The 26,364-nt window shown below is 42.1% G+C and overlaps 1 protein-coding gene across 3 annotated transcripts; it reads left to right on the forward strand.

The window, feature by feature from the left end:
* Positions 1–7,543: 7,543 nt before the first annotated feature.
* zgpat (zinc finger, CCCH-type with G patch domain) lies at positions 7,544–20,654 on the forward strand. Of its 3 annotated transcripts, none has more exons than XM_064299387.1 (7): positions 7,544–7,624; positions 8,868–9,539; positions 10,738–10,871; positions 14,635–14,796; positions 15,044–15,169; positions 15,956–16,358; positions 20,328–20,654. In XM_064299387.1, exons 2-7 carry the CDS (start codon positions 8,902–8,904, stop codon positions 20,464–20,466), a joined length of 1,602 nt encoding a protein of 533 aa, XP_064155457.1. In that variant the 5' UTR covers positions 7,544–7,624; positions 8,868–8,901; the 3' UTR covers positions 20,467–20,654. The 3 variants fall into 3 exon arrangements, with proteins under 3 accessions (XP_064155457.1, XP_064155460.1, XP_064155458.1); XM_064299390.1 differs by having other exon boundaries at positions 7,550–7,624; positions 8,871–9,539; XM_064299388.1 differs by lacking the exon at positions 7,544–7,624 and adding an exon at positions 7,759–8,226.
* The last annotated feature ends 5,710 nt before the right edge of the window (positions 20,655–26,364 follow it).

A 26,364-nucleotide genomic window follows, 5' to 3' on the forward strand; every position in this document is an offset into this window, starting at 1 on the left:
AATGCTCAAAGTGCTTTACAGTGAAGGGGAACTCACCTCACCCACCATCAATGTGTTCAAAAGTGACATGACCTATTGGCACATGCAGGTGGAAGACCAGGTAGACAGCAGCATTCAGGGTATGTTTCAGTGGTCCGATGACACAGGTCACAAACTGGCCAGTCAGGCTTTATAATAGTCCAGATGTGAAGTTGCGAGGGCTTGTACAAGTAATTGTGTGTGCAGCCTCTTTAGTGAGGAAGTGGTGGATTCTCCTGATGTTGTTAAAGGAGGGAGTGCAGGATTGGGCATTTACAGCAATCAGTCCCGTGATGCCAATTTGACAGAAATGATCAGCAAACCTGCCCCAACTGTCTTGGAACATTTCATTCCAAAGTTCTGATACAGAAAAAAAAAACATTCCAGCCATGTTTGCACACAAACTTAATGGTTTGTTATCTTTTAGTCAAAAAATAAATCAATAAATAAATAGACATGGAGTACATGTGCCAAATACATTGCGAAAATGTTCCGAATGAAAGCTTTGAAACAGTAGATTTGTTTGACACTGATAACGTTCCTGGCATTCATGACCTTGAACTGTTTTTAAGGGAATCGGGTGAAAAGACCAAACTAGCCAACATCCCAAGGTCATTTCTGCAGTTTCCTTTTCTTCAGTTTTCCTCGTTAGTTATATATAATGTTCCAGGGGACACTGGACAAATATGTTCAGGGAATTCTGTAAGAGAGAAAAATTTAGGTTTATGGTTAGGGTTACATGGCTGGTTTGCATCACTAATCTTTGTGCAACACAGCCCTGGTTATTCTCTACTGAAGAGTACCTAAACTCAGTTGCATGAATTGTTCTTATCGTATGTTTACCTCTCTCAGTAGATTTGCTCACTGGTTTTTTTTTTTTGGTTTCAAATTTTTTTAAATACCTTGAGGAAGAGATTTTTGGCTATATAGATGTCACCCATCCAGAGATATTATGTATAACTGGCCTCTGTTAGGCATCCTTGACTTCAGTCTCACAAATTCATGGAGGAAGTTGCAGGAATGTAGCATTCTTAGCATCTCCAAATTTGGAGAACGTTTTTTAATGGAAAAAATAACTGCTATAATAAAATGTATATTATTGTTTTGTACCATACTGAACCACAGACTAATTCCAGAAATAATGATGTGATTGTATTAAAATCTGTCTGGTTTCTAGAGATCTTTAAATTTTAAATTAAATCTTTTTAAAGAAGAAAAATAAGTGTGGATTAATTTAACATACTTTTCATTTCTTTTGTGGTTAATTAGAAAGAAGGCTTGTTTTGAGTGTATATCTTTATGTCTGGTACCTTATCTTAGTTTACGAGCTGCCCAACATATAGTTTGGGCATGTTGTCAAATATGTAACCTCCCATGTTCAATTAGTTCCCTTAGAAAAAGATTTATTCTTGTTCCCTATCTCTTTGGAAAAACTGTAAGCTTCTCTGTCTGTATAGAAGGTATAAAACTTGTTGAGTATGCTGCAGATTTTCAGAGAACTACACAGGACTGCAGACTCTATTTCTTTGCATGATATCATGTATTAAGACTTAAGACTTATGTATACACACACACAAACAAGCATATGCAAACACATTGCTGAATTAATTGAATTGAATTTTCTGTTTGGACTTGCCTTTAAAAATGTAATTGAGAAACCAGGCCATTAACAAACATGGGAAAACTGTAGCAGTAAGCCCCCAGGTTTTATTTGGGTTTTTCAATACAGCCTGTCCAAATGACTAAGCCCAGACATAATCTGTGGTCTTTTTTTTCCTTCTTTTTTTTGGGGGGGGGGGGCTCTGCACTGTTTCAGGTGGAAAATTCTCATTCTCTTAATCTGTGGCTTGGTATCACATCCCAGGTGTGTGTGCTCACTCCACCAGTAGTGTTGATATGGCAGAGGCTACTCTGCAGGTAGTTTTTCAAATGTTACTCCCAATACTGTCAATCATCAAGTTTCAGGCTTAACTTTTCTTGTGGAACATTGATATTCGGTAGCTAGCTACCCAAATATAGCTATATAAATAGCCATCTCTGTGATATCAAATTTGTCGAATGATTATCAATTTCAGCCAACTTTATGAATTCTGAATGAATACAGGACTTCAGATGCTCCAGCAGCATCTGCCCCCTGAGGTAGGCTAATCCATGAGTGCTGCCAGACAGGACAGAATAACACTCCCCATCCTTTTTAAAACCGTTGGTGAACTAATTTGCCCTGTCTCTGGCTGTAGTCTTCATTGATAAATGCTTCTTTAGCTCAGTTGTAAATCTAATTCTTGATATTATTGTTTGTTTTCTGCCATATTTATACGAAGAACTAGCTCACAACTGTCACACAGACATGGGAGAGAGGTTGTGTTAACTTTGTGAAAGACCTGCAACATTTTACAACTGAATTCCGCAGAGCTCTCGTCAGAATTCTGCCTGCACAGATTCCGTGCGTGTAGATTCCATGCAGGCCTGCAAATGACTCAGCTATAAACATCATTCTTCACAGGGTACAGGTTTTACATTAGCCTACCTAATTTGGGGCTATCAAGCTTAAATACGTGTTATTACGTCAGACTTTCCAAATGACTCGCACATAAACGTCATAACCATTCATTCTCATTATATACCACAAGCAGGCATGACAAGCTCAAGACCTAACTATTTCTAACTATTTAATAAAGGCATGTTTTTCCAAGCGGTGTGTCCAAATACAGTAAACCATTTGTGTGTTGTTCCACTGCAATGTTCACCACAATCATGTTGAAATGCTAAACCAAGGCCCTGACTCACTGTGATTATAAAATGTTCTGGTACTTTGTGGAAATCACTCTTGTTGTCCTTGTTCTACAGTAGTGCATTCACCCTGTTATCTGAAACAAATTCCCACAGACATGACTGCCTGTAACCAGCTATGTAATCACCACGGTTTGGTTCTCCAATTTGTCATTCACAATAAGGTTTTCCCCAGTCTGTATCCTGACCTCATGAGCAAAAATGCTTGACTGATCCTAGATCAGCACTCATTCCTGGAAATGCTTTATGAATACAGGCCTTGATCTTGAACACCCCGAGATCCTCTGCTAATAATATGCGTTTGGGCAAGCTATCCCATGTATTACCGACTTTCGCTGAGAAACAAATTGTTCCTGATATCAGTCTGAATATTATTAACTAATTTCCACCTGTGTTCCCTGTGTCTCAATGGACAGATCTCAACTCGATATCACCTGTGGTATTCACATGTTTTAAATCAGCCATTTACAAATAGAATCATTAAGTGCATGTTCCTTTATTAGAGACAGACCCCAACCAGGCAAATTTGGGTCTATCACTGATAAAGATAAATAGTTTCTCTGGCAGTCTGCATGTAAACAGGTTCCTAGGATGGTGACCATAACCTAGCTAAGGAACACTGTGTGCATGAATACACAGTCAGTCCTCCTTTGTTTTGGTCCACCACCTGACCAAAACAAATTTCTCAATAGTTTTGGGAAAAGCTGGTGTCCCTCATAGATAAGCCATTATTTGAAGGCCAGTTCCAAGTTCAACATGTACTGGAGTTACTTGTAGCATGACAGCATAGAGCAAACAAACATATTCAACCACTAGGACACATTGCTCAAAAATGAAGCAACACATGTTTTTGTGACTGTGGTGTGTGGTGTAGGGTGGCTTTCATGGAAGTGGGTAACACACTCAATGCTTCATGACGTTGTAATGGTCTAAAACGTTTTCTTAATAATATGACTCTGTTTTCTTCTTACTGTAATCATGGCAGTTTACAGTATGCATTGACCACTATTCTCATTTGGGAATTCTGTTGAAATAAACCTTTTGGGATGTACATGTAAATTACTGTGGGTAGAAGATCTGTTAAGTGCTTTTATGTAGATGGCATCATTGGTTTTATTTATGGTTTCATAGTTCTGGCACAAATATAAAGCTTATTCAAAACCACATAACTGAATGTCTAATACAATATAATGTATGAATTATGAAATCTTTGGGCTCATACTGAAAAGTTGCCTTTTTGGATATAAGTGGTTTTTGTTTTTTTTTTTGTTTTTTTACCACATTGAAAATATGCAGTATTCATCCTGATTCAGGATTGGGGCTATATGGGATTCTTAAAGTACAGCAAAAGTAAAATAAATCACATTTTTCCTGTTTTTTTTCTTCTTATCTCTTTCAGATTTAGCCTAAATATAGAATTTCCCAAAAGATTGATGTTAAAATGCTTTTCATACATGCTAAATAAACCCTTTAGTTAATATTTTCTGATTTTATTTGAGAAATCTCAAAATGTACAGGCCATGTATGTTATATTATATTTAACTTATCCATTTCAGAAGCAAATATTTTTTTAAATAAAAATGTTTTATTTAAATCTTACACCTTTATTTCAAAAATAAATATTTATATTTAGTTTATAATTTAAATCATAGTTTAAATCAAGATTTCTTTTAACATTTTTTGCCACAAGTCTGTTAAAACAATTTTACTATTAAATATTTATTTGTATCTTAAATCTTGGGTTCCAAATTAAATATTTTAGCTTATATCTTAAATATTAGTTTTTTTATTAAAAGCATGATTAAACATTTAACTTAATATGTAGTTTATCACAAATCTTGTTTAAAATTTTAAATATTTAGCCAAAAATAAATATTTATATATTAAAGATAAGATATAAATATTTAAATTAGAATGTAAGATTTAAGATTAAAAAATGTATTTTTAGCTAAATATTAACATTTTTAACCAAGATCATCACCATGCATCACTAAAGGCATTAGTTCATTAGGAATTAGGTACTATTAGGGATCTGTGTTTATCACTATCTAGCAAGCCCCTCTGGTCACATGTTACATGCAAAAAAAAAATGTTTTTAAATAAAAAAATACATAAAACCTTCAGGACCACTGCTATGTCATCATTCAATATGTGTAACTTAACATTTTTTAGGAATTGAGTTCCATCCAACCATTATCTAATCTGCTTATTCCTGGTCAGGGTTGTGGGCGGGCTGGAGTCTACCCAAGCATGCACTGGACGAGACCCCCTGGACAGGTTACTGCAGGGCACAGCCACCATTCACTCACACTTGTGACCTAACCTGCATGTCTAAACCCTGCATGACTTAACCTGCAACATTCAACAACATGGAAACTCCACACAGGTTCAAACCCAGCTGTTTGTCTTGCTATAACTATGACAGAGCCCAGCCGGAAAGCATTTTGTAGTATGTGGAGTTCTGTGGTGATACTGAATCTTAGGAAATACGTTAAGGCTCTTATTTAGCTGCCTTTGTTTTTTGATCTGAACATTTGCTGGAAATGTATGTTTTTCAGTCTATTCTTTGTGTGTATTTGAGCCATGGAGAGCTTCTTCTGGTGCATGAAAGGGGAAATGCCAGTAATGAAATAAAAATGCTTTCTATTTTTCCACCACACATAGTGTCAGCTCACCGGTTCTTTTTACATTATACACAAATGAGTGTACGAACAGCCACCCTAGGAACTGCATTTTTAAATTTTCAGATGACACTGCGATCCTCAGCCTACTGCACAAGGACACAAGTCCTTCAGCCTACTTCACTGAAATAGAGAGTTTTGTGCAGTGGTGTGATGCCAACAATCTCATTTTAAATGTAAGAAAAACTGAGGAGATGGTTCTGGACCCTAGGTCAGTGGGGGATCATAGTCCAGTGGTCATACTTGATGAACCAGTTTAATCAGGTCTGCTCCTATAAGTACCTTGGCCTTCACTTGGACAACACCTTTAGCTGGAAGGCTCATGTTGAAAGTTTGTGTTCTCATTTACAGCAGAGATGTTTTTTACTTTTTACACAGACTCATGGTGCATGGGGTGGATCAGAGGTTTATGTTTTTATTCTATCGGACTGTATTAGAGAGCATACTCAGGTATGGGATGTCAGCATGGTATGGCAATCTCACTTTACAGTTAAAATCTAAGCTTGCTCGTCTTGTACAGATTGCCATGAAGGTTATGGGGAGGAATGAACACCAGACCCTCCAGTCAATACATGAGCAGTCTGTTCTCAGTCAAGCATAGAGAATATTGTCTGATCCATCTCATATTCTCCACGCCGAGTATGAGCTCTTACCCTCTGGCAGATGATATAGAGTACCCCAATGTAAACTCAACCATTTTAAAAACTCATTTGTGCCTACCTCACTGGTTGTGCAATATGTGCAATATGTTTAATATGTGCAATATGTGTAATGTGCAATAAGTGTAATTTGTGTTTCTGATTTGCTTATGTTGTTTGTTTTTATTATTACTACTATGGAGGCAGCTATATGTGTGCAGCATTTGAGTCCAAGACAAATGTCCCCACGGGGACAATAAAGTATATTGTATTGTATTGTATAGTGTAGAGACACACTGTGCTGTTCTGCAATCAGTTGAAGGCCCTGGTCACCTTCATGAATGAAAATCCATGTCTGGAAGCAGCCCAGATGAAATACCCAAGAATATCAGAATATTTCCATTAAATTGTTTTTAAGGTGTTTTGATTCGATAAATAGATTTTGTCTATGTGCTTTTGCTCACTAAAAATGGGTTATTTGGATATTGCAGCAATCACACTGTTTTTTAGCCTAAGTATTTATTCACAATTCCAGTTAGATATTCAATATAATGAAGTATTTCTGCCCATCGCAACTGTAAATTGGCTTTTTTGTTTATTGGGATATTACGCCCTCTACTGTTGTATACACATCATGACATGCCAACAATAATATGTGGCATCAGTTATGCCCAACTGAAATAGTCTATGTAGATTGCATCAGGTAACCAGTAAAAATAATAGGTCAGTTTTATATATATATATATATATATATGTGTGTATATATATATATGTGTGTGTGTGTGTGTTTTCTTTTGCCCAACTTTTTTTTCAACAGCGGAAGAAGTGCTATATGCTATTCAACCAGTGCTAATTAGTACCAATAATTGAATCTGATATTAAGCTTGTACAATTTGTTATATTATTATGTTTACGTCTTTATACAATTGATACAGAGATACATTTTATCAAATCAAAGGGGCACATTTGGCAATTGTGACGAAAAGAGGCAGGAGCTAAGGTGGCCAGAGCCTGAGGGGGTGCAATACAATTGCAAAATGTATCACACCAAGAATCTTGTTCAAACTTTCTAATTAGTGGGTTTGGCTACTTCAGCCACACCCATTGCTAACAGGTGCATAAAATGAAGCATACAGCCTCATGCAATCTCCATGGACAAATGCAGGCAGTAGAATGGGTCATACTGAAAAGCTCAGTGACTTTCAATTTGCTGTTTTAGCAGCAAAGGGGTACCAACTCCATATTACTGCCCATGGACTAGGAATGAGATGTTCAACAAGCACATATATGTGTGTGATGTTTGGGTGTCCACACGCTTTTGGCCATGTAGTTTATGTGCATATTGCAGTTTTTGCGCACAATACTACAAATATTACTGTTACATTTTTACTTTTATTGTGAAACTTCCCGCTCTTGCGCTAACCGGAAGTCATTTTCTAGCTTCATTTTCCTATGTGGCTCACAAATAACGAGCAGAGCACAGACAAATCAATGAAGGTAAATAAGTTGTCTGGCTAAATGTTGTTTATTTTAAATGGTCACGTAGCCAGCTGATCGCCGACAAAGTACAGTACGATTATTTGAGTCCGGTTTATACGATATTTGACTTCAGATAATTCATAGGCTACATTTCAGTAGTTTATGTTGAATTAGCTAGTGGTTTGTCAAAACAGGTACCAGAAAGGATAACGATAGCTAGCTAAATGCTTTGGGTTGCTGTGTGTTTAGAATAGTTACCCTAACGAGTGAAAACTAATACTGTTGTTCGCCATAGCTATTTCATGATAGACTGGTTCTCTAGCTAACTAGCTATCCTTTGGACGAAGGTATCGATAACCATCAGATTTAGATTTTGCCAGTTCGCAGCTCAGTTAATAAGATAGCAGCTTTGTCGTGAGCTGGCTAGATAATGTTAGACCAGTGGGTGGTAGATGGAGAGCCTAACGTAAAATAGTAGTAACTGTAGTTAAAAAGGCCATGGTGTTTACCTTAATTATTATAACTTAAATTGGTTGTGCCAATTGGTGCACAATTCGTAACTTGCAAACAAAAACAGCTGAGAACCTCGGACTTAGAGACTCACTGTCACTAGCCTCTCTGTAAGCTTTTATTCCCTCCTGTCCTTCCATACATAATTACAACCTCTGAATTTCAAAATTAAAGAATGTTTGCTGCCTGCTCTCTGTAAAGTAAGATGGTGAAGCCAAAAAGCAGGATTGTTCAGTCATTTATTTGGAGAAGGTAACATGGGCAGAGTGGAAAATGGGCTGCATTTTGAAAAAATTGATTCATTTATAGACTTCCAGGTAAAATCTGTGGAGTCTGCTGAAAGGGTGGACACCTGTACAACTGCTTATTACCTAGTTTGTTATTCAACTGATTTGTGAATCCATGGAGCTTTTAGCACAGTGTCAGCATATAATAATAATAATAATAATAATAAACTTTATTTATATAGTACATTTGGAACACAGTGGCATTCAATTTGATTTACAGAAAAAAGTGATGGAAGTAAAAAAGAGGACAAAAAAACAGGAGACTGTATATAAACTAACTGCAAAATAAATTGCTTAATAAAGAATACTTAGGACAATAAAATGGCAGGAAATATTTTTAAATGAAAAAGATAAAATAAATATGAAAAATAAGCATGTGTATGCTTATATAAAATGTTGCGATGGGTCAGAATAACCACATCACTTATGTTTGTCACTAAGTCCTGAACGCTGTGCTTTTCCAGCAGACTCCTAGATGCTGACCCGCCGCTCTTCGCCATGGACGAGGGCAGTTTGGAAGCGGCCATTGAAACCTACAATGCCCAGCTGCAGCAGGTGGAGACCGCCCTGGGGGCGGGGCTGGACCCCTCCCAGCAGTCGGACCTGCTCCAGCTGAAGGAGGACCTGCGGCAGCTGATCGAGCTCACCGAGTCCAGCCTGGTGTCGGTGAAAAAGAGCCGGCTCCTGGCGAGCCTGGAGGACGGGGCGGCGGCGCTGGCCCTGCCGCCGGCGGGGAGGTCCGCCGAGGGCGGCCCGGACGATGACGAGTTCGCCGCCTTTTACTCGGAACTGGGAGAGCCGGCCGCCGGCGGCGCCGGCCTGTCTCGCGGTCCCGGGCAGCGGCCTGCTCGGAGCCCGACGCTGACCGGGGAGGCCAAGGACGGCGAGGAAGAAGAGGAGGAGGAGGAGGAGGAGGAGGAGGAGAACGAAGACGCGCTGAGCGGGATGAAGGTCCGAGCGCCGTACCGCAGCGCCTGGGGCACGCTGGAGTACCATAACGCCATGGTGGTGGGGGCCGAGGACTCTGACGGGACCGAGTCCCGCGTGAGGGTGCTGTACATTCACCCCACGCACAAATCCATGAAGCCCTGCCCCTACTTCCTGGAGGACAAGTGCCGCTTCATGGAGAACTGCAGGTAGAGTCTGCGCGCTTCGGCTCTTGAAACGTCCGTCACGTCGCGTGTGTGTAGTCCCGTGTTACACGAGGTTCCCTCAGCGGATGGGTTACAGTGCGGTGTCGATCACAGGCTCTTTTGAACCAATCAGAAAGCTTTTCTTTACAGCAAGCCACAATTAGGCCTATAGGTTGAAAGGTTTGAGCTGCTGATAGAAAATGGGAACTCTTCCATGTTTAGTGAAGCCTGCGTTAGCAGGACGTGAGTGGAGCTGAGGTTTACTGAAGCACATTTCTTTTTCCATTCTTCAGCTTGCTGCTAAATCCTTTAAAGGCCTTCTCTTGTTTGTTTCGAGTTTTAATAAATACTAGCTTGTGTTGTCTGACATATCCCAATTAAGCTGGTAAAATATGAAATGTGTAAAACATGACATTTTGCCATGTGTGCTCCCTGAAAAAATCCAATGGACAAAACAAGGCAGTTAGTTTTGGCAAAAACTGATGCAGAATTCTGGATTTCAACTGAAGCAGCCAATCATTGATTGATTTATATTTGCATAACCGCTCCCACGCACATCTTAACCTTGAACGTTATCAGTGAGCTACCTACAAGCAGAGCGTAAGCAAAACGTCAAGTGTTGCTGGTAGTGACTTTAGGTGTGCTATTATTTGTTGCAGTCAGCTAAGCGCACTTTACACGGCCTTCCGAACGAGTGGAGCGTAAGGCTCAGTTTAGATTTCAGGGTCACATCCTGGCAAAAGTGAGCCCCCATTTGCCGGGGTGCTCCTCTCATTTTGTCACGGAGCACTTCTGAAACGAAGCCCAGTGCGACACTGGCTTCACAGTGAGGCTGGTGTCAAAAAGAGGGGGTCCTGACTCTGGCTCAAACGCATAGGCTACTGCTTATTTATGGGCTCCATGCTCATTTTTAGAGTAGGAGTTGTGTAGGCAGGGAATGGGAGGGGCTCTGCTGTCATTCCTGGTCAGATAACCAATCAAGGCAGAGTATGTGGAAAAAAAACGTGCAACACCCAAAACGGCCTGTTCAGCTAAAAAAAAATGTTTTTTTTTTCTTTTAAAAAAACTTGTTTGGTTAGAATAATATAAAATTGACGAAAAACAGAATAATTGCACGCCGCTTTGGATAAAAGCGTCTGCCGAATAAATGTAATGTAAATTGCAAAGAAGGAGCTCCAGCCGGTGATTCTCCCTCTGACAGGTTCTCCCACGGCGAGGTGGTGGCCGTGTCGGAGCTGAGGCCGTTCCAGGACGCGGACCTGAGCAACCTTCAGGAAGGTTCCGCCTGTCTGGCCCGGCACGAGGACGGCATCTGGTACCCCGCCAAAATAACGGGTTCGCAATCCCCGCCCCTTTCCTCCGTCTACACGTCAAAAACCCACGTTATCTACGCGGTGTCAAGCTCAGCGTTCCCCAGACTGATAAACGGCTAATTTCGCAGCATCTCAAGTCTACCGTTTCATTTCTGGGCTTCCTTGGTCCTTGAAGAGTCCTTGAGGATATTTGTCGACTGCTCGGTTATCCCACTGGTCACAGTCAGGGAATATTGCCAAATTTTTAAAGAAGTACGTCCGTATGTCTTGCTAACTCATTAGCAGTTTGTCTCTTCCTGTCACTTCTGGAAGTGTCAGGCTGTTTTTTTTTGGGAGGGGTGTGAAGGGGGATGGGCGTGGCGTGTCTCAAATCACCTCCTCTGTGACATTACAGGTGCATGACTGGCATTTAGCAGTCACTCTTAGACAGAGTGACTTGCATTTTTACATAGTATCCATTTATATAGCTGGATATATAATTAAGCTATTTAGATTACAAGGGTACAATGGCTCAAGGGCACAATGCTAGTGTCCTAACCTGCATCGTTTAGGTTACAAGGTGTAGGAATGTCTCAACAAAAATGATGGTGTTGAAGATAAAGATAACAAACGACAGAGTCAGGAGCTCCTTTATATAATTTAATAATACGACCGGTCGAGAAGAGGTACAAGTACAGTCTTCATTACATTACATTACATTATAGGTTCTTAGCAGACGCTCTTATCCAGAGCGACTTACAACAAGTGCATTACAAAACTCAGAGACAAGCGCTTTACAACATTCCTGCAAGAGAGCTACAATAGGTATAACTTTGCAAAAAGTGTGAATTGTACACCCTATTTTTTTTTTTTTTTTTTTTTTTTTTTTTTTTTTAGAAAAAAAATGTTAGAGGGTAGTGGGGGGTGATGAGGTGAGATGTAGCTTGAAGAGGTGAGTCTTCAGTCTACGTTTGAAGACGGCCAGGGTCTCTGCTGTTCTGACTTGCACAGGAAGGTCATTCCACCACCGTGGGGCTAGAACAGACAGGAGGCGTGACCGGGTGCTGGTGCGAGCCGGGGCAGGGATCAGGCGACATGTGGCAGCAGAACGGAGAGGTCTAGCTGGGGTGTAGGGTCTGATGAGTTGACGTAGATAGGGAGGGGCTGACCCCCTGGCTGCTTTGAAGGCAAGCACTAATGTTTTAAATTTGATGCGAGCCATCACGGGAGCCAGTGGAGGGTGGTGAGCAGGGGGTAACGTGGGAATGTCTGGGGAGGTTGAAGACCAGACGCGCTGCTGCGTTCTGGATGAGTTGCAGGGGTCTGATAGATGATGCTGGGAGGCCAGCAAGCAGGGAGTTACAGTAGTCCAGGCGGGACAGGACCACTGCCTGGACGAGGAGTTGGGTCGAGTAAGTTGTGAGGAAGGGGCGGATCCTCCGGATGTTATACAGGAAGAACCTGCATGAACGTGTCACTGCTGAAATGTGCTCGGTGAGGGACAGTCTGTTGTCCATCACCACGCCAAGGTTTCTAGTTGAGGGTGATGGTGTGAGGATGGTATTACCTAGGGAGATAGAGAGATCAGAGAGAGGGGAGTTAGAGCCGGAATATAAATGAGCTCTGTCTTACCTGGATTGAGCTTGAGATGGTGGCGGACCATCCAGCTCTGAATATCACTCAGGCAGGCAGTGATCGCGGCTGAGACCTGTGTGTCAGAGGGTGGGAAGGAGAGAAACAGTTGTGTGTCATCAGCATAGCAATGGTAAGACATACCATGAGCTGTGATGACAGGGCCAAGGGACTGGGTGTAGAGAGAGAAGAGGAGAGGACCAAGGACCGAGCCCTGTGGGACTCCGGTGATGAGGGGTGTGGCGCAGATACTTTACCAGCCCAGGCTACCTGGAAGGAGCGATCTGAGAGGTAAGACTCAATCCAATTGAGGACTGTGCCACAGATCCCCATTGCAGATAGGGAGGACAGGAGGGTGGGGTGGTCGACTGTGTCGAAGGCTGCCGATAGGTCCAGAAGTAATAAGACGGAGGAGAGGGAGGCTGCTCGGGCTGCGTGGAGAGCTTCGTTGACAGAGAGGAGTGCGGTCTCTGTCGAGTGGCCTGGTCTGAATCCAGACTGATGGGGATCGAGGAGCTCATTCTGTGAAAGAAACACAGAGAGTTGATTTGATGCAGCACGTTCAATGGTTTTTGACAGAAATGGAAGGAGAGATACCGGTCTGTAGTTCCCAATGATGGAGGGGTCTAGTGTGGTCTTTTTCAGGAGGGGGAGATGAGGGCCTTCTAGAAGGTTGACGGGAAGCAGCCGGATGTCAGGGAGGAGTTAACCAGGGAGGTGATGAATGGGAGAATCTCGGGTGAGATTGCCTGGAGGAGTGGTGAGGGAATGGGGTCAAGGGCACAGGTTGTGGGGCGATGGGAAAGTAGGAGTTGTGAAACCTCAGAATCGGTGAGGGAGAGAAGTCGGAGAAACAAGGGGAAATGGTGAGGGAGGGGAGAGTACAGGTTGAGGGGTGGGGAGTTGGGAGCCAGTGACCGTAAGCAGAGGAGTGGAGAGACAAGGGAGGGGAGCATAGGGTGAGGTGGAGTGCAGAAGGAGTTGCGGATGACTGCAATCTTCTCGTCAAAGAAGGTTGCAAAGTCGTCAGCAGTGAGCGAGGACTGAGGGCGTGCAGATGGCTGGCTGAGGAGAGAGGAAAAGACAGAAAACAGTTTCCGAGGGTTAGAACGGTAGTTATGGATTTTGGTTTGATAGTAGTTTACCTTGGCAGCAGTCACCGTGGAGGAGAACGCTGCAAGGAGGGATTGGTAGGCAGAGAGGTCTGAAGCATCTCTGGATGTCCTCCACTTCCTCTCTGCTGCTTCCTCTCTTCAAAATGATAAAGTCCAATACATGAGTTTACATAGTTTTCAGAGACAAGGAACTGTTGTTTCAGCCTATGAGATTCATGTATTCACCATATGCAAAGATTCCATTTACTAGCCAGTCGTAAGTTTGGATCAAGGAGTCCGTACTAAGACTGACCATGTGGGCCTAGAGGTTCTTTAATCCCCTGAAGCACTTGATTTATACCACAGCTGGAGTCTATCTCCTCTAGCTTACATTCCAACAGAGACGTGGCATGGGATGAAACAGCGTACACTTATATACAGCCTTGAAAAGTACACTTTCAGAAGTATGTTTATCAAGTTACCATAAGATTTATGTGATATTTCATATAATTGCTTATATACAGGGCCGGCCCGTGGCATAAACGGTCTATGCAGTCGTTTAGGGCCACAGCCGATGGGGGGCACATAATCCAATGTGTATCTAAGGGAAATAACGTTATTTTCGTATTTGCGTTATTCATCCCCTATCGCGGAACTAGTGGTATAAATTTTAAACGGAATGGCAACAGAGCATTTTATAACAATGTAATGTAAGAAGGATTTGACCTAGTGAACCCCCCCCAAACCCCCGCTCGACAGAATCCAACAGCACCCCACCCCCCGGACAGATTTGCTTAGGGCCGCCAAAACCCTAGGGCCGGCCCTGCTTATATAACATTTTCAGTAAGTGAACTTTTTAAATCATAACCCAGCAAAGGCCAGTTTCGTAACTACGATATTACACCGATACCTTGCCTCTGACCAGAAGAGCGCTTCATGAAGTTAGCGCTTCATGGTTAAAAAAAATTCGCTGGCTAATTGAAAATTTCAAAATGTAGTCCGCCATTCCCTTATTCCCACTTGGCGAAACACCAACCCGCGTAAGAGGCGTTTTCTGAGCTGCTTTCCTCGCCCCCGCAGATATGGAGGACGGTTACTACACGCTGAAGTTCGACTCGCTCCTTCAGAGGACCGCCGTGGTGGAGGCGGACGGAGTCATCCCCCCGTTGCGGCAGGACGACCCGTCCTCCTCGGAGTCCGAAGACGACGATGACTTCGGGGAGTACACGGCTTACGCTAAAGGTACCCCCCGGGTCCTCAGAGCTGTCGTGGGAATAGTTTTGCCCGCTGGTTGGGCGAAGGTAGAGTGGGAAGGAGTTGGAGGTTAGAAGGAGCTGTTTTGTGTTTTATCAGAAACATTTCCTGAACCCCCTTTTCACCACACGGTCGCTTCACCCATATAGGTGTATAAAGCCTCACTCTCCTGCTTTCTGGTTGCCAGATATGTTACTAAATCCACATTAATGGCCTGTCCTCTCTGACCCGGCAGTTCTGGACTCCACGGAAACGGAGGATTGGACCCCGTCCTGCAGTTCCAGTTTCGCTGGATGGGAGGCGCACACACGTGGCATCGGCTCCAAGCTGATGGTCAAAATGGGCTACGAATTTGGGAAAGGTAAGGGTGCAATCCCCCATTAACAGAGGTGTCAGACCTTAACAATGGAGGGAAACCTTCAACAGAGGAGTTAATGTAAGACCTCAACAGGGGAGGTGTGAGATCTTAACAAACATGCTACACCTCAACAAAGGTGCAACACCTTAGCAAAGACTTTGTTAAACCCCCTTTGTGCAGATGCCAAATCTTCCCAATCCTCGCCAAGATCAGAGCATCACAGAGGCATGGAAAAACACTTATACCATTTACAGCACTTACTTAGATTAGTTTATATTCATAATTTGTGTGTATAAATCAAGTGCCACAAATGCAAGGTTTTCCCCGTTCACTCATAGGTCTCCTATATGGATAGATGGGGCAAGGCAGAATGTCTACCCTCTGAAGCAATGCAGGACTAATATTACTGTTATGTTAAGGGTAGATGCCCTGCTTTGCCTATAGCCTTTCCAGAGCAGTCATGTCACATAATCCCTGTGGCTTCATTGCCAGGGAAAGAGAATTTAAGAGAGCCACCCGGCTGAACGAGTGGCTGCAAGTCCGCCTGTTGAGCTGCATATGGACTGTCTTCCTCTGACTCCTGTCTGTGTGAGCCGTACTTGTGAACTGTAATTTGACAAGAAGCTGACATTGCCTGCTTCAGATGCGGGACCACATGTTTGTCACACATTGATGGCAGACGTTGAAATTAGCTTTGCAGCATGACCACGATATAGAGATTCTTCGAGCGGGCTGCTGTTGTCGTGGGACGCCCTTGCTGATGAGGCCGCTCCCCTTCTCCTCTGTCAGGGTTGGGGCGGAGCTTGGAGGGGCGGGTGGAGCCGGTGATGGCCGTGGTCCTGCCCAAGGGGAAGTCCCTGGACCAGTGCGCCGAGATGAACCAGAAGAAGGGCCGGAAGAGGCCGGGGAAGGGGGAGGGGTCGAAGGCCAGGCGGAAAGGCAGGAGGCCCGGCCCCGCCCACCGGGGGCGGGCCAACGTCTTCGACTTCCTGAACAGCAAGCTGGGCGACAGGGAGCGGAACGCCGAGGCCGACGCCCGCCCCGCGCCGCGGAACAGCAAGGACGCGTACAGGGGGGGCGAGAGCGCCAAACGCTCCCTCAACGTGCGGCTCTTCCAGGCCACCGAGCGGGTGGCTCAGACCGAGCGGGAGATCGAGCGCCTCACCCAGGCGCTGGCCAGGCAAGCGGGGAGGTGAGTTCAGCCTCTGCGCGATGCACACTGATATGGCATGGTGCGTATTGCTGTTCTGTGTGTATGTGTGTGTGTACTGTGGGTTGGATAAATGGTTTCTGTTTGTATGTATGTATGTATCTAAGTACTGTATGTATGTATGTGTGTACTGTGGGTTGGATAAATGGTTTCTGTTTGTATGTATGTATGTATGTATCTAAGTACTGTATGTATGTATGTGTGTACTGTGGGTTGGGTAAAATGGTTTCTGTTTGTATGTAGGTATGTTGGGTAAACTGGTATCATGTCCTATATAAACTGTGCTGCTGCTCGACTTGCCAGGTCTCTTAATGAAGAGATTTTAACCTCACTGAGACACTAACCTCTTAAATAAAGGATAAGTAAATTAGTAAAAAAAAAAAAACAAAGCCTTGATAATTCACAGATTCAGGTGAATCTCTGACTAAGAAAGTACTTTTCCGTTTAAATTACAAGAAGGTGAGTGGTCTGGTGTCACAATTTCAAATACATTTTTGCGCAAAACTTGCTCGATTTTGAAGTTAGCAGGTCATGGTTGAGCCAGCTATTATCAGGCTAAATCAAAGATCTGTAATATACTTCTATTGACACGTAAAAGTATATTGTGTTACTAGAATATCCATTTGTTTCGTAATTTTCAATATAGATGTGGTTGCGTGATATTTCATGCTCCTGAATTTGGCAATGATTGGTCAGTCACTTCAACAGTAACACTAGATTAATAGAAAAATGTATTCCTTGATAAACCAAATAAACACTTTCACAGGCTTTTAATTTTATTCATTTTAATTTTATTACACAGCATCTCTAGTGCATTCAGAGCCAGTCCAGAAGGTGCCTTATGGTCAGTGTGCTGTATGAATTTGACCACAGGGGGGCAGCAAAGAGTTATATTTTAACTCGAGTTTGAACAAGGCACCTTTCAAATGGTGAACTTACTGGCCATGATTAACAGGAATGAAAGGCGCTAGACCACATCCCATCTCAAGGGCTTCCCCCAGGTATTAATAGCATAGGTGCTGTGCTTCCACTGAATTCACAAGTTCTCCTTCACAGAAAAATCAATACAATTTCAGACTGACTAAGCAGGGCTGTAAACTGTACAAATCTAGTTGCATATGCGATTAAAAAATGTACCCACGACTTCCGTGACAAACACCCAGCCAGAGAAATAATTATTCTTCTGGAAGAAATAAAGGACAACCATAGAACCTCCCACACAACAATTTCATCCCATACCGGCAATAGCCAAGCATCTTGCCACACTGTCTCCCATCTGGATCACTGTCTCCCATTTCAATTAACAGTTGCCACCGCAGCCGCAATATGACTATCTGCATTTTTGTCGTACGCTGCATATGCTCTTATGGTGCATCTGAAGATGCATCAGTTTCCCCACATCCAGTGAAGATATTCGGTGCAAACTTTTTGAAACTTTGCCTTTTAAGTTTCAGGCAGTTAGTCAGCAGTCACATTTGTTATTGCGTAATTAGCTGTAGCCTTTGTAAATAAGACGTTAATTTCATGCAGATTGCACACACACCAACATACCCTCGTCAGGCTGCAATTTCCACTGTGAGTTTCACTCACGTACATCTGGCCCTCAGGGTTTACTTGGTGTATTTGATATCGTCCCTTTTATTGTATTAGATCTTAATTTCGATGGCGCTGCTTTTTGAAATTAAGTTATTTTCGTAATTGAAAATAGTTAATCTTAAGATTATGATCATAACAATGATGTTAAAATGTGCCCCAGGTCAAAAGTATTTTGTTATTAGCCTAAAATGGTTGTGATTTATTTGTTCATTGAAGGACAGATACAATCACAAGGAAAAACCTGATACTCCTCTTAAGAGCTGGTTAGTGTTGAATCAGTATGGGGGAGTACGAGGCCCACTTACGGAGTGGCCTATATGCTTGGATACTGCTGGCCCAGATGTACAGTAACTACATGCAGTGATACAGTAAAAACTTCATAGAAAACATTTTTTTTATAGAAGTTAAGGTTTGTGCTACAAATTTTCTCTACGCTGCAAATTTTTTGCCCTTCCTAGCACCAGGGCTACCGACAAAAAAAGTTCATTTACAGCCCTGCTCAGGTCTCCATAATCTTATGTCGAAGCATTCAATAAATGTCTGCTATTCAACAAAATTAGCATGGTGTAGTCACGAGTCAGGTGTGAGGTGTACCATGTGAATACCACGGCTTGCTGCCTCACACTGCTGCTGCTTAACCTTTGAGGCACCTCTCCTACACTAACTACTTTCCTGGGGGAAACCCTGTATTTCAGACTTCCGTTATTCAGATTTATAATGAAGGCCTTAAGGCCCAATTCCACCCGGAGCGATAACCATGAAACATCTATGAAGTTATAAAATAGTTCCGGGTCAAATGAATTAATGTGTCAGCACTAAAAGTAAATATTGAGCTTGAAAAATAATGAAAGAAATGTTTCCGCTCTCTCAGGGATTTTTTAGGAAACTTCTCCCGATGGCCAAGTGTCTAACCAGGCCGTAGCATTTGTGTGTCTTGATTGACAGGTGAGAACAACAGTTCAAGCCTTCTCTGGCGCGATAGCTAGGGAACAATATTTAATTTATCGCCATAGTAACAGTGTTCGTTCCCAGTGCAAAAGGGTCTTTAGCTTGGTTATTATTAGACACATGGCTCGTTTTGGTTGTTGAGGACATCTCTGAACACAGCACACTTCTCTAACAAGCATTAGAATGTAGGCTTGAACAGAAATGCAAAATTCAGCTTCAGAAAGTAAAAGTCCTCCCCCGTATTTTGTTTCTATCATCTGGATTTGCTAATTAGCATAATTATTCTGGCAGGAGGCAGAACTAATTAATGAAATCAACTGGCTGAGTTCATGGGTGGCAGAAACACATGGCACGACTTTTACTTTCTGACCCCTGGACTTTACACCTCAGGTGACTTCAGTGGAGGTTACTTGCATTGATCATGATGTAAGAGAGTTTTGACCTCTGTAATGCCAGCAAGTGCAAGCTCCAAGTTGCAGTACTAAAGATTGTGATGGTAATGGTTTAAATGTGCATGGTTTAAGTGTGTCTCCTCTGTCAGACACTTTCACTAGTCGGATTTTCCTGGAATCACGTTGTGGTTGAATATTTGTGAACAGAAACAAACTCATACTGAGTCTCTCGCTGAGAGAGTTTTCACCCTCAGGTGTGTAGTACATGGATTCTCATTAGACTTGTCAGAGAAAAGGTATTGCTTTCCAGTCTGTTTCCAGAGAGCTTTGAGCTGATAATGTAACAGTGCCAAAAATTATTATTATTTTCATTGCATAATTGCATGTCACATCTGCTTATGTAGTGGGGGATACGGTTCCAGTGGTGGCTTGCGTGGGATTTGAACCTGAATCCTCCTTGCTAACTCCAGTCCTGGAGGGCCGCAGTGTCTGCAGGTTTAACTCCAGTGCTGGAGGGACACAATGTAGTTTTGCTTTCTTTGTGCTGGTGTTTTTCTTTTGAGAACTTTCAACAGTTGGGACTCTGCTGATTCTACCCATTAGTCTATAATCAAATAAGAGAAATACGTAACCTCTTGCTAAACGAATCATTTGCCATAAAGCACACTACAGAAAATGAAAGAATGAGTTGATCTCACTGATTGAATTCCTGGGATATGAACGTGGAATATTTATTCCTCATATTATACACAGCTGGTGCACAGCATGTCATACATTTCTGACATAATGTGGCCATAAGTGGGTAAATGGGTAGACATTTAAAAGTATCTAATTAAGAATAATTAAAAACCTTTCATGGTTCAGGGGTTATTCGGGGGCCCCTAGACCAAATTTGAGAGCCCCCAGTAAAGGTCCGCAACTGTGGAGGTTGCTTCCGTTAGTGTTGGCGCTGGTTTGAGGGGCGGGGTCTGCGTAGCGAGCGCGCTCAGACGAGGCCCGTTTTGGTTCTCCTCAGGGACAGCGCCATGGCGACGCAGCTGGAGGAGAAGCTGGCGGCGGCCAGGAACCAGCTGACCCAGCTGAAGGCCCAGGAGCTCCGCGCCCAGCAGGAGCAGCGCAAGGCCGACACGCACAAGAAGATGACCGAGTTCTGACCGCGCCGGCAGCTGCATTCTGACCGCGTCCCGACCGCGCCGACCGATGCGCATCTGCACCCGGCCTCCACCTTTTAGGCTCTCTTTCATTTGTTAATTCAGTTTTATTTTTTCTGTTTTTTATTTTTTCCTCTTGTGTGAAGGCATGTTACTGTCCAGGTAAATAAAAAATAATTATGGATTTCAAAGTGGATTTGAACCCCCCCCCAACACACACACACACAGACACACACACTCTCTTGGCATTCTCAGTTGTATTTATCAGCACCTACTGCCTGTTAGACTCTCTTATTCCAGTCAGCAGAAACCCTCCTATTCCAGGGTCATACTTCAATCTTGACTTCAATCAAAACCATCTTTAATTGATTAGTTGGAGCAAATGTTTTAGCACCGGCTGCAATTGTCCTTTAATGATTAGGGTGGTCATAAATCACTTATTGGGAGGGATGGCCTTGTGGATTTAATAGGCTTTATGGGCAATATGTCAATAGTACACCTGTACCCATATTCGAGGTTTATGTGCTGATGAATTTGTAAATGGTAGGTCACATATTGTTCGCTGCCATGTTGGACAGTTTCAAAAAATGAAAACTAACTCTTGAACGCTCATGTCCATAGCACCAAGCAAACAGCCCGTTTCATATTCTGAATACAGTAGAGCCTCAGAGTCACGGAGGGACTGGCCAACTTAATGTGGTATGAACCCGTGAGTAACTGGGGTGGTTATGACTTTTCTATATATATGGCTCTTCATTATCCCTGATTCACAAAGGGATCACAGTTATGCCAAAACTTGTAAAATTTCCACTCATGAAAAAAAATGGTGACCACACACAAATGAGCCTGTCTTGCCAGTATTGCTAGCCTGCAGAATTCTGTGTGGAGAAATGAATGAACAGTATTTGATTTAAAGAAGGATCGGAACAAAATCAAACCGCTTTTAAAAAGAGAAAGATAGCCAGTCACTGAAAAGAAATGTATGGTTCAGAAATTCAAAGTAACCTATTTAAAGAAAAAAAAAATAGGTTACTGTCATACAAGTAACAATTCAAATTAATAAATTATTAATATTATTAAATTCTATGTAAGTTTCCACCAGTTCTGAGTGAATGACCTCCATTCCAGATGCCTTTGTGTCTTGTGGTATAGCTGTATTCATCTCTGTGTAGCAAAACATGGCTGCCAAGTCAGTCATCATGGGCACTTCTTTGTTCTGTGCCATTAATGGCCAACCTCACGGGAACCAATCAGATTCCTGTGTCAGATAACTTGTCCACATACAACCATGATACCAATTGATAAGGACTTTACTGCCCTCTCATGGGTCTTTTTTTAGTTTTAAATGACTCCACACAAAGGCCTGGCAGACACAACGCATTAATATCACCTTTTTATGAAACACGTTTTTCCTCATTCTGTCTTACTGCATCAGAGCCTGTCAATGGTTGTATTGAGGTCCAATAATTTCTACAGAAGTATAATCTATACTGCTAGTAATTATTGCTAGTACTTATAGCCTGTTCTTATAACAGACTGAATCTTGGCAGTGATGTTTAGTTTACTTTTTTTTAAAGTCCATTTCAATCCAGAAATATCCTTCCCACGACCCTGCCCAGGATAAGCGGGTATATATAATGGATGGATGGATGAAATGTCCTTCTTCCAAAAACAATACTGGCCACCAGACATATTTTTAAAGAAGTGGTTAGAATGCAACATAATGAATTGTATTTATTAGTTTATTTGTTGGGGGCAGTGCAACAGGCTTATAAGACTGTCAAAAGTAAAAACCAGAAGCAGACATGCTGCATCTAGGTTCCAATACTAATGGTCTGTTCAGCATCTTCACAGTCACCATCCCTGCTATTGTTTGAGTTCTGAACCACTTTACAAAAATAAGATGGGCTGGTTAATTATGGTCTATAGTGTTAACCTAACATATTAAAAATGATATCTTATTCTACTGAGATGTGATTGGGAGATTTGACTTTTTTTGCCAATTTTTGGGTAATGTTTAACTTCTGATTAGGTCCTCATTTTGTTTCTGATTTATAATATATGAAGTACTGAACTTGAATTAATTAAACATAGAGCCTACACCCACACTGCTAATGCCACGATCATAGCATCACTGCTAGGAAAATGTTAAAATTACAAAAACGTACTGGCAACAATTAGACAGAAAGTTCATGTAATTAATTTAACAGAAAAGTTACTGTAGATTTAGTTACTGTACAAGAGCTTTCACCATGCTGTATAATGAAATATAGTACTTTACTGTACTGGCATTGTCAGTGTTGAATGTAGTCTACCAGAGTGTCAAGAAAAAGTTTGGATGAATATGGGGTGGGCGGGAAAGACCTGCCTACATCCCATTCGTCACATTTCTGCCTCATTGCTCACCTATCAGCGTAATCTTTTGTGTCTTTCGTTTTTCGGGAAGAATTTCAAGGGTCCGGCCTATAGGGTTACGTTTTAATCGCCAGGTACGAAAGTTTGCTTTCATGTTTCTGCCTCCTGTGAAATTTAATTTTCTTTCCAGACCTGGACGGTCAAGGCAGAGATCTTTTGAAGAGTTTGAAATGCAGACAGTACCTTCGCCTCCCTCCCATGATATTCCGATAGTTTCTAGTGTTTTATTGTTCTTTTTCTCCCTTTTTTAATAATGGATTTTAGACGTCCCCGTGAGTACAATGGAGTTGTTTTACGCCCGCCGTTACGCCTATGTTCATTGAATCTTCAGATTTGGAAAGAAACAGCCTCCCCACTTTTTAGCTTTTGATGTCACTTTGAAAACGACTGTTAGGTGGCAAATCATACCCTGGGCCTGCTTTTAATGAAGGGAGTAAGACTGTGGTTTTCCTTTGGCAGGTAGGCCAACGAGACAAGTCTGCGCCCATGCCCATTTTCGCTATTCCAAAAAGCTGCGTAAACTCAGCAAGTTTCAAATTCATCGTTGATGTAGCAAATGGATACGTGTGATCACAAGCTGCGTAGCCTACTTACATTTCAGTTCTAATTAGACCTCAGGAATAAAAGCGATCTCTCGTGTACACGCCATTTAGCTTTGAGACAGAGCAATGGCCTGCAGTCGAGTGAAATAGTGTATTCCATTTCATTTCTGCGCAGATACGCAGCATCGACAGAATGTGACCGCATGCATTAGACTCTTTAATAGTTTCCTCTTTGAAAATACCGCTTCCCCCGTTGGCTGGTTACTGCTCCTCCCGAGATGTGCCATGTGCGAGTGTAAAATTATTGAAATTAGTGAATTTAAACAAAAACTATGCAACTCTCCGATCGTTGTTCAATATGTGATTATGTCACACAGCCGCCATCTTCAATATTGCCCTTTTAAAAATGGCATATGCACACCAATTAATCGTTTTAAATGCAGAAATACTCAAGACGATGTGTTAATTTTCCACAGTAATTTTTCTAAAGTTACAGCTAGGTTGGGAAATATTTAACTGAATTCGTAAAGGTATTCCTGAAAATTTGAGATACTATGAACTTGGACGCTGGCGCTGTCGATGCATTAATGCGGGTTGTTTAGAGGCCATTCCTGATAAAAGATGCCAATGTTGCGGGAAAACAACGATATTCTTGCTTCCATATGATTAAAGGGACCCCGTTACTGTATTACTGTAAAAATCAAACACCTGCCCACGGCTGCCCTTAAGCGGATGCAGAGTAAACTAATAAAATCCATGCCTTATGCCTTTTATTATAAATTTGAAATACGGAATGTAATTTAACGATTAACGATTTAATGATGAACGGTTATACTACAGATGCTACTCACGTACAATGATATCCATCAGAAGTGTCGCAGTTTTGGGACATAGCCTACAGCAGAGAGACAAGTAGTCATGATTAAATGAATGAATGAATGAATGAATAAATAGCTGCTCCACTGTGCTGAGGTGGGCCTTGTTACTTCAATTACGTGATTTGCATTCGTTTTGTTATTTACATAGCTATAGCTAATATTGAATAGTCTATTAGCTAACACCGTGAAAGCTGTTGCAATTACACAATGACGTCGAATTTTTCAGGAAAGGCAAATAGTGAGGAATAATTTTTATATTATCCATCGATTATTTCTTGCAGTGCAGTGAAAGGTATATGCCCCCTTCCTGATTTCATCTTTTATTGCATATTTGTCACTCTAAATGGTTGCAGATCTTTAGACAATATATGTGTATATATATGTAATATTGGACAAAGGAGTAAACACAAAACACATGTTTGTGCTTTGCTACCTTGGGACCTGGATGGCTTGCCATTATTGAATGAATCATGAATTTACTCTGTAACAGAAAATTCTGAAGGAGAATGATCGGTCATCTGTCCATGAGCTGAAGCCGAAACGTAATCAGATTATACAGCAAGACAATGATCCAAACACAGAAAGAAGTCCACATCTGAATGGCTCAAAGGAAAGAAAATAAAAGTTTTGGAGTGGCCTGGGCAAATTCCTGAATTGAACCCAGTGGATATGCTGTGGCAGGACCTGAAACCAGCAGTTCATGCTCGAAAACCTACCAATTTGTCTGAATTAAAGCAAAATTCATCCACAACGATGTGAAAGGCTGATATCAAATTATAGGAAGTGTCAATTTGCCATTATTTGACATTATTGCTGCTAAAGGTGGTGCAACCAGTTCAGTTTTAATGAGGGCAATTACCTTTTCACATGGGTGAAGAAATATGAAATATGAATGTAAAAAAGGTTTTGTGTTTACTCCGTTTCTCTTTGTGTAATATTATATTTTGTATGAAGATCTGAAACCATGCAGTGTGAAAAATATGTAGGCCTAATGACAGACAAATCAAGAAGGGGACAAATGCTTTTTCACGGCAGTGGAAGTCGAGCACAATAACTCGGCTGGCTGGAATATTACGCCCACGGCCCAAAGTGTTTAGTTAGATTACGTAGACTACTTTCTTAGACAAGGAAAGGGCATTTTACCTGGAACCTGTAGACAGTGTAATGGCTGTCACAGCTGTTCCACTCTCCCCCTTTAATTGAGCTGTCAGCAGCAGCCGCCTCAAAATGAACGCCTCCCGCAGCGCTGCAGTCACTCTCTTCAGATGCAGATGAAGGTGGCAGCCCAATATTATCGTACATAATTAAATAAAAATGAGTTTATAAGCAATATAAACTCTTGACAAAATTCAGTATTTTTTTAACAGTGTCAAAGTGGTTGGCTCCCTCTGCTTAGCCTGTGCTCGCTCAGAGACATTTGAAGAGCGTTCTGATGTTCCTGACGCGGTCTGTTCGTGTTCCTGGCCATCGAGGTCCATTGGTAGACATTTCATTGGTCGATATTCCCCAACATGCAACTCTGCACGGTATGTCCGGCATTGACATTTTTCCTCACTAGCCGCATTTAGTCCAACCACTGGAGCATATTCAGAAGAAAGCTAAAAAAAAAAAAGTGATTCTATTTAAATCTGAGAAATTATGCTTTTGGGTAATTCCGGGGAAGGTGGCTCCTTTTCAATCTTGAGCAATGACCATTGGTATAATTCTGAGGGGAAAAAACACAAACCATCATTATGAAAATAAGGGACAAAGTGTCAATTTTTGCTCCACTTTTGGACTACCCATGTCCATAACCGCGGGAAGTAGGGGTGCTAAGGGTGCTGCAGCACCCCTGCCCCCAGGTTCAGCCCCCCCCCCCCCCCCCCCAAAAAAAAAACACATTGCATATTGCATATTTAAGATAAATACATTTATTTATTTTAAACTGACAAATCATTTTTTATTTCATTTTTATTATTATCGCTAGCAGCGAGCGTGACTGTCCGGTCATTGGCTATGGCTAGCACAAGCGGCCAAAACCAGACTTCGTTTTTGAAGCTCATTTCCTGGTGTTGTAGTTCCTGGTT

This window comes from Anguilla rostrata, chromosome 11 (assembly GCF_018555375.3).
Source record: "Anguilla rostrata isolate EN2019 chromosome 11, ASM1855537v3, whole genome shotgun sequence".
Taxonomy (NCBI): domain Eukaryota; kingdom Metazoa; phylum Chordata; class Actinopteri; order Anguilliformes; family Anguillidae; genus Anguilla; species Anguilla rostrata.

Excerpts from the sequence above, each read along its gene's own strand:
- zgpat (XM_064299387.1), top strand. The coding sequence starts at position 8,902 with ATGGACGAGGGCAGTTTGGAAGCGGCCATTGAAACCTACAATGCCCAG. Across the intron at positions 10,872-14,634 it reads GTACCCCGCCAAAATAACGG|ATATGGAGGACGGTTACTAC; the intron begins GTTCGCAATCCC and ends TCGCCCCCGCAG. Across the intron at positions 14,797-15,043 it reads GTACACGGCTTACGCTAAAG|TTCTGGACTCCACGGAAACG; the intron begins GTACCCCCCGGG and ends CTGACCCGGCAG.